This window comes from Oreochromis niloticus, linkage group LG20 (assembly GCF_001858045.2).
Source record: "Oreochromis niloticus isolate F11D_XX linkage group LG20, O_niloticus_UMD_NMBU, whole genome shotgun sequence".
Classification (NCBI taxonomy): domain Eukaryota; kingdom Metazoa; phylum Chordata; class Actinopteri; order Cichliformes; family Cichlidae; genus Oreochromis; species Oreochromis niloticus.
Window position 1 is genome coordinate 16,934,889 of NC_031984.2, and position 7,210 is coordinate 16,942,098.

At 45.7% G+C, this 7,210-nt stretch overlaps 1 protein-coding gene across 1 annotated transcript; it reads left to right on the plus strand.

Annotated features, from left to right (window-relative positions):
- The first annotated feature begins 260 nt into the window (after positions 1-260).
- Positions 261-6,153, plus strand: LOC112843219 (uncharacterized). The gene is made up of 3 exons (XM_025901285.1): positions 261-5,458; positions 5,776-5,889; positions 6,039-6,153. Exon 1 carries the CDS (start codon positions 329-331, stop codon positions 4,583-4,585), a length of 4,257 nt encoding a protein of 1,418 aa, XP_025757070.1. The 5' UTR covers positions 261-328; the 3' UTR covers positions 4,586-5,458; positions 5,776-5,889; positions 6,039-6,153.
- The last annotated feature ends 1,057 nt before the right edge of the window (positions 6,154-7,210 follow it).

Consider the following 7,210-nt stretch of genomic DNA (forward strand, 5'->3'; position numbering starts at 1 on the left):
AAGCGAACTGGAAAAGGCAAAAATAGATGCAGAATTAGAAGTGTTAACATTACAGAGGGAAGCTGATGCTGCTGTAGCTGAAGCAGAAGTGCTAGAGGAAGCTGAAGCAATACAAGAAGAACCTGAGAGTAGAAAATCTCCATCAGAAAGTGTAAAACTAGAACGTACAAATGAATATGTACGATCTCAAATGGACACCAAGCTATCTCCCAGTCCACGCAAATTACCAACCACTTCTTGTCCCCAAGCAAGTTCACCCAATACATTTGTAACGTGGCATCCCTCTGAAGAAGGCAATTTAGAGCCACAACCTATCAACTCTGAAACAATGCTTACCAAAGATAATATCGCTGCTCTAAATAAGCCCAGCCAGCTGAAAGGTGAAACAAAACCTAAAGTGGAGAAACAAAATACCTCTCTCAACCCATGCGGCTCACCATTCACACCTCAGCATAACTGTAACACCACGGCCAGCATTTTAAATCCAGCAGAGCCCTTTGCCCAATACATGGCACGTCGGGATTTAATAATCTCAGGCCTTTACCAGTTCGACGACAGGCCAGAGAATTACAGAGCATGGTGCTCTTCGTTTACCAGTGCAACAGCTGAGGTCCAACTCACCCCCATTCAAGAGCTAGATCTCATGACGAAGTGGTTAGGGAGGGAGTCAGGTGATCAGGTGAAACGCATACGTTCAGTATATGTCAACAACCCCACATTAGCTCTGTACAAAGCATGGGAAAGACTGAATGAATGTTATGCAGCATCAGAAATAATCGAAAGGTCACTTTTCCAACGGTTGGACAGTTTCCCAAAAATAACAGTCAAAGATCATGTCAAGCTACGTGAACTAGGAGACTTACTGCAAGAGATTCAAGGCGCTAAGGAAGACGGCCATCTGCCTGGTCTACTCTATCTGGACACTTCTCGTGGAATTAGCCCAATCGTAGACAAACTTCCATATGGACTTCAGGAGAGGTGGATGTCACACGGCTCTCAATATAAAGAGAACAACCAAGGCTGTTTCCCACCCTTTGAGTACTTCTGTGAATTCATATGTAAAGAGGCAAAGAAACGCAATGATCCAAGTTTCCACCAGCAAAACTTAAAACCAGAAAAACCCTTTGCAAAAAACTTAAATTCCAGCAAACCTATTACGGTACACAAAACCAATATTTCTCCCCCTAACAAGGACTTTAACCGGAACTGCCCACTGCATAACAAGCCACACCCGCTCAAAAGATGCAGAACATTTAGGAATAAACCACTGGACGAAAGGAAGGCCTTCCTCAAAGAGAAAGGAATATGCTTCAGATGCTGTTCTTCAGATACTCATCTTGCGAAGGAATGCAAATCTTCAATAAAGTGTTCTGAATGTGACAGCACAAGTCACGACGCAGTTATGCATCCCGGTCCTCCACCACAGACCAACAAGGCTCCACCTCCGGCACAAGAGAATGGCGGGGAGAGAGAAAACAGTCACGACACGGTTGATGTCACAACAAGCTGCACAGACGTGTGCGGTCCAGGTCAGTGGGGACGTTCATGTTCCAAGATATGTCTTGCATGGGTGTACCCTAAAGGTTACAAGGACAGAGCTGTTAAGGCATATGTAATACTAGACGATCAGAGCAATCGTTCTTTAGCCAAGCCTGAGTTCTTCGAACTTTTTGACATTAAAAGTGAACCTTTCTCCTACAATCTTAGAACATGCTCTGGTGTTGTAGAAACATGGGGTAAAATAGCTGAAGGCTTCCATATCGAGTCACTGGATAGGTCAGTAGTTATCCCTCTACCATCGCTCATAGAGTGTCAGGACATTCCTAACAATAGGAGTGAAATCCCAACTCCCAGCGCAGTGCTACACCAGCCGCACCTACGAACCATAGCAAAGTACATCCCAGAGCTAGACTCTAAAGCCGAAATACTCCTGCTACTAGGGAGAGACGTTTTGCAGGCACACAAGGTCAGGCAGAGAATTAACGGCCCCCATAGTGCCCCCTTCGCCCAGCGCCAGGATCTAGGGTGGGTTGTAGTTGGGGAGGTCTGTCTGGGTAATGTTCATAGGCCTACAGTCAGCACCCTGAAGACAGTCATTCTGGAAAATGGCCGCCCTACAGTTTTCAAACCATGTAACAGCCTCCTGCAACTCAAAGAAATGCCACACACAAACAGGCCGGGTAAAGCGCCCGAACAAACTCTGGGTCAAACGGTTTTTAACCAGACAGATAACGACAACAAACCAGCTCACTCAATACAGGACACTCTCTTTCTGAAAATGATGGACAATGCTATGTTCAGAGATGTGGACAACAGTTGGGTCGCCCCACTTCCATTTAAGGAACCCCGCCAGCAATTACCAAACAACAGACAGCAGGCAGCCACAAGGTTCTCCTCCTTGAAACGCACCCTTAATAGGAAACCTGAAATGCGGGAGCATTATGTGGCCTTCATGGAAAAAATCCTCTCCAATGGTCACGCTGAGGTGGCCCCCCCACTGAAAAAGGGAGAAGAGTGTTGGTATCTTCCAACATTTGGAGTCTACCACCCACAAAAACCCAATCGGATCAGGGTTGTCTTCGATTCTAGTGCCCAGTACTTGGGTGTCTCACTTAACAATGTCCTCCTTACTGGCCCTGATTTAAACAACACACTTGTCGGAGTTCTTCTCCGCTTCCGGACAGAAAGTGTTGCAACCATGGCAGATATACAGCAAATGTTTCACTGTTTTATGGTACGCGAAGACCACCGCAACTTCCTCCGTTTTCTGTGGCATAGGGACAATGACCTAAACAAAGAAGTTGTCGAGTACCGGATGAAAGTCCACGTGTTTGGCAACTCAACATCCCCCGCTGTTGCCATTTATGGACTACGCAAGGCCATCAGAGCAGGTTCGAAAGACTATGGTGCAGATACAGTAAAGTTCGTGGAGAGGCACTTTTATGTAGATGACGGCCTGGTCTCTGTCCCCTCTCCTGCTGAGGCTATAGACTTGCTTCAAAGAACACAAGCCTCACTCGCTGAATCCAACCTGCGCCTGCATAAGTTCGTTTCCAACTCTCAGGCAGTTATGCAGGCCTTCTGCCCAGAAGATTGTGCTCCTCTCATTAAAAACTTAGATTTAAGTGGTGAAGAGACACAATCCCAGCGAAGCCTTGGACTCATTTGGGAAATAACAAGAGACACATTCACTTACTCAGTGGCCACCTCAAACAAGCCATTCACTCGCCGTGGCGTATTGTCCTCTATCAATAGTGTCTTTGATCCCCTGGGCCTATTGGCACCCGTTACAATCCAAGGAAGGGCCCTACTCAGAGAGCTTACTTCGGAATGTTCAGATTGGGACGTACCCCTTCCAGAGGACAAACAAAGCAGATGGGAAACGTGGAGAAATTCCCTTCAGGATCTAAGAGAACTACATGTTCCCAGAACCTACACTTCCACCTCACTAAGTCAAGCAGAGCGCAAGGAACTGTGTTTATTCTCAGATGCATCCACTAAGGCCATAGGAGCTGTAGCCTACTTAAAGGCAATTCAAATAGATGGGAAGGTCGAGGTTGGGTTCATAATGGGCAAGGCAAAACTAGCCCCACTGTCAGAACCTACAATACCAAGGCTTGAACTATGTGCAGCCGTCTTGGCAGCAGAAATGGCTGACCTCATTCAAGATGAGTTGGACTTAGACTTTGATGCAGTGCACTTCTATACGGACAGTAAGGTAGTGCTCGGCTACATCTGTAATGAGTCAAAAAGATTTTACACATACGTTCACAACAGAGTACAGCGCATTCGCCAGTCATCAAAGCCAGAACAGTGGCATTATGTGCGCACAGAGGAAAATCCAGCAGACCATGCGTCTAGGTCATTGTCGGCATTCCAACTAAAAAAGTCCACCTGGTTCACCGGACCACCCTTCATTCACCATCCTGCCGCAGAGACAACACAACGGAGTGGAATGTTTGACCTGATTGAACCAGATAAGGACTCAGAAATTAGACCAGAAGTAAAAACTTACGTCACTCACCTCCAAGTACTTATCTGTAAGCGTTTTGAGCACTTTTCTACCTTTAAGTCTTTAGTCAGAGCCATAGCAAATCTTATCCATATTGCAAAGTCCTTCAATGGGACTAATCCAAACAAAAAATGCAAAGGCTGGCACAAATGTCATCTGCCTCAAACTCCAGAGGAGATTGCTCAAGCAAAAATTGTCATCTTCAAAGAGACACAGAAGGCATACTTTGAGAAGGAACTTTCTGCCCTTGATGCTGGCAAGCCAATCTCAAAACAGAGCCCCCTCAAGAAGCTCAGCCCAATGTTACAGGACAGTCTCATTTCTGTTGGAGGCCGGCTCAAACACACAGAAATTGAGAGTGTTGAAAAGAGCCCAGTAATTCTTCCCAAAGACAGTCACATCTCCCTTCTGATCACTCGCCATTACCATGAGCTCACAAGGCACCAAGGTCGTCATCTGACGGAAGGAGCAATCAGAGCTGCTGGGCTGTGGCTTTTAGGCGGCAAAAAACTAGTCAATTCAGTGATCCACAAATGTTTAACCTGCCGCAAACTACGTGGAAAACAAGAATAACAACTCATGGCGGACCTACCACCTGAACGCCTAAAAACTTGTCCTCCTTTCACCTACGTCGGCCTTGATGTTTTCGGACCGTGGTCCATAACAACCAGGCGTACTAGGGGCGGAGTAGCTGAAAGTAAGCGGTGGGCCATCATGTTTACCTGCATGAGTTCGAGAGCCGTGCATATTGAGGTAATCGAATCTCTGGACACGTCCAGCTGCGTGAACGCCCTCCGCCGCTTCTTCGCTCTAAGAGGCCCCGCCAAACAGCTACTATCTGACCGTGGCACCAATTTTATTAGCACTTCAAAGGAACTTGGAATGGACAAATCACTCCAACAGTACCTAACTATCCAAGGCTGCAGTTGGGAGTTTAATCCACCACATGCATCCCACATGGGAGGTTCTTGGGAGCGCATGATTGGAGTCGCCCGCAGAATCCTGGACTCCATGCTACTACAAAACAAGGTTCAACTGACTCATGACGTGTTATGCACACTCATGGCTGAGATTACAGCCATAATAAATGCAAGGCCGCTTGTCCCAGTGTCCTCTGATCCAGAGAACCCTTTCATCCTATCCCCTTCAATGCTCCTTACGCAGAAATCTTGCCTCCTACCCCCACCTGGAGACTTTTCGGATAAAGACCTCTACAACAAACAATGGAGACGGGTCCAAGCCCTTTCCAACCAGTTCTGGACACGCTGGAGGCGAGAGTATCTACCCACATTGCAGCAAAGGCAGAAATGGACCGGGTCGCGCAGAAACCTCCAAGTTGGCGACCTGGTTCTGCTAAAGGACAAGCAGGTTGCACGAAACAGCTGGCCCATGGCCAGGGTCACTGCCACATTCCCAAGCAAGGACGATCGAGTAAGGAAAATTGAGGTAAAGACATGCGATCAAGACATTTATGCGACCGGTTACAGAAGTTATCCTCCTCATGCCAAAGGACTGAATGCATAATGTTTGTTTAGCATAGTGGCCTCCCGAGGCCAGGCGGGGAGTGTGTTGCCCTTAAGGCATTTCTCTGAATAAATAGGTTCATAAGTTTGAAATAAATAATTCTAAAAAGATTTGTCATTAAAACATTGATATGTGTTGTTAAAATGAATAATTCATACTTTACATATGTTTTAGTTAAAAGGAAAATATTGCTAGAATGTATTTCCTGTTCGGGCGGCTCACTTCCGGTTCCGGTCAAGCACTTCCGGTTTGGGTCAAACACTGTTTTTGCTGAGAAACAGGCTCCTCATGCAGAAGGCAGCATGGAGATGTAATCAGATGCCATCTTCTCTGAATTATCAGGCTGGAACGCCGTAAGTTACTTTATATGACAGTTTATACAAATAGCTTTGGATGTTAATGTATATTTTGCTAACATGAATGTTTTAGTGAGATTAATGCACTTTATTGGTGTAAACATGTTTCTACCTGTTGAGATAGAGTTTATTTTCTGTCATTTCAGTTTTCACCACATGTTCATGGAGACAATTAAACAAGCTGCAACTAAACTCCAGGGTCTTCATTTGTGGTTTAACTCGGTGTCACCAACATCCTCGTTGAAAACACTACAAACTTCCTTAACTGGCAACTCAGTGCAGCTTAAAATTGTGTTTCCTGGGAAGAATCCTTCCAAGTCACTTTGCCTCTCAATTTATTTTTTTTTACCAATACACTCTGGTGGTTGTAGCAGTCTTTGACTTTGCATGTTCATTTTCATGTTCCATTCAATAGCATTTAATGTCAGCCCCACATGCTTTACTCATCCAGCACTTGACATTCACTAGCTTTGGACAATAGCTTGTAAGTGAATTCCAGCTACAAAAAAAGGGATTTTGAAATTTTACAACAAAAATGTGTTACACAAACACATGTGGTCTGATACATGTGTTATAAAGATTCTTCTAAACTTCGTAACTGCAGTGCAGCTGGTTTGCTAGTAAGTCGGAGCACAAGCATCTAAATTGTGCCAACAGCTTTTGTGGCTGTCCTGTGACACTGTCCAGCTGTCCTCTCTTCAACACAGTTCTTGTAATCTTTCATTCTTACAAAGTTTACAAAAGTTTGCCACAGCTGAGGTTTAGAGAAGCCAGAAAAGGGGCTAACAGCATATGGGCTTGATCTCTCTGAACAATAATTATTATTACCTAAACTCCACTCTTCCAACAGCACCACTAGGGAACGCTGAAAAATCACATGCAACGAGAATTGCTATCAATTTGTGCTATGTCTGATTGGTGACTGGGGTTTCATAATGAGAGCTTTTGCTACCTGGCTACATTAGGTTTTTCTGGATGCTTTTTCCAACAGTTACCAGCAGTGGCGGTCCTAGCCTGTTTGGCGCCCTGGGCAAACCCTGGACCAAATGTGGCCCACACATGGGCCAGCACAAGGCCAGTTGCAGACACACTGGTGGTCCTGTGCTGACCCATGTGTGGATTACCTCTGGCAAACCTGATTTGGGCCACCAAAGGGCTGTCATTCTTTGCGGTATGTGGGCCATGTGTAAGTTGTGTGCAGCCACGGGCCAGTTGCAGACACAATGCTCGCCCTGTGCTGGCCCAGAACAGTTATAGCTCTGTCCCCAGATGTTAGCCTAATGTGTACCTTAATCAAGCCATGTAATAAAATTTGCCG

Excerpts from the sequence above, each read along its gene's own strand:
- LOC112843219 (XM_025901285.1), top strand. The coding sequence starts at position 329 with ATGCTTACCAAAGATAATATCGCTGCTCTAAATAAGCCCAGCCAGCTG.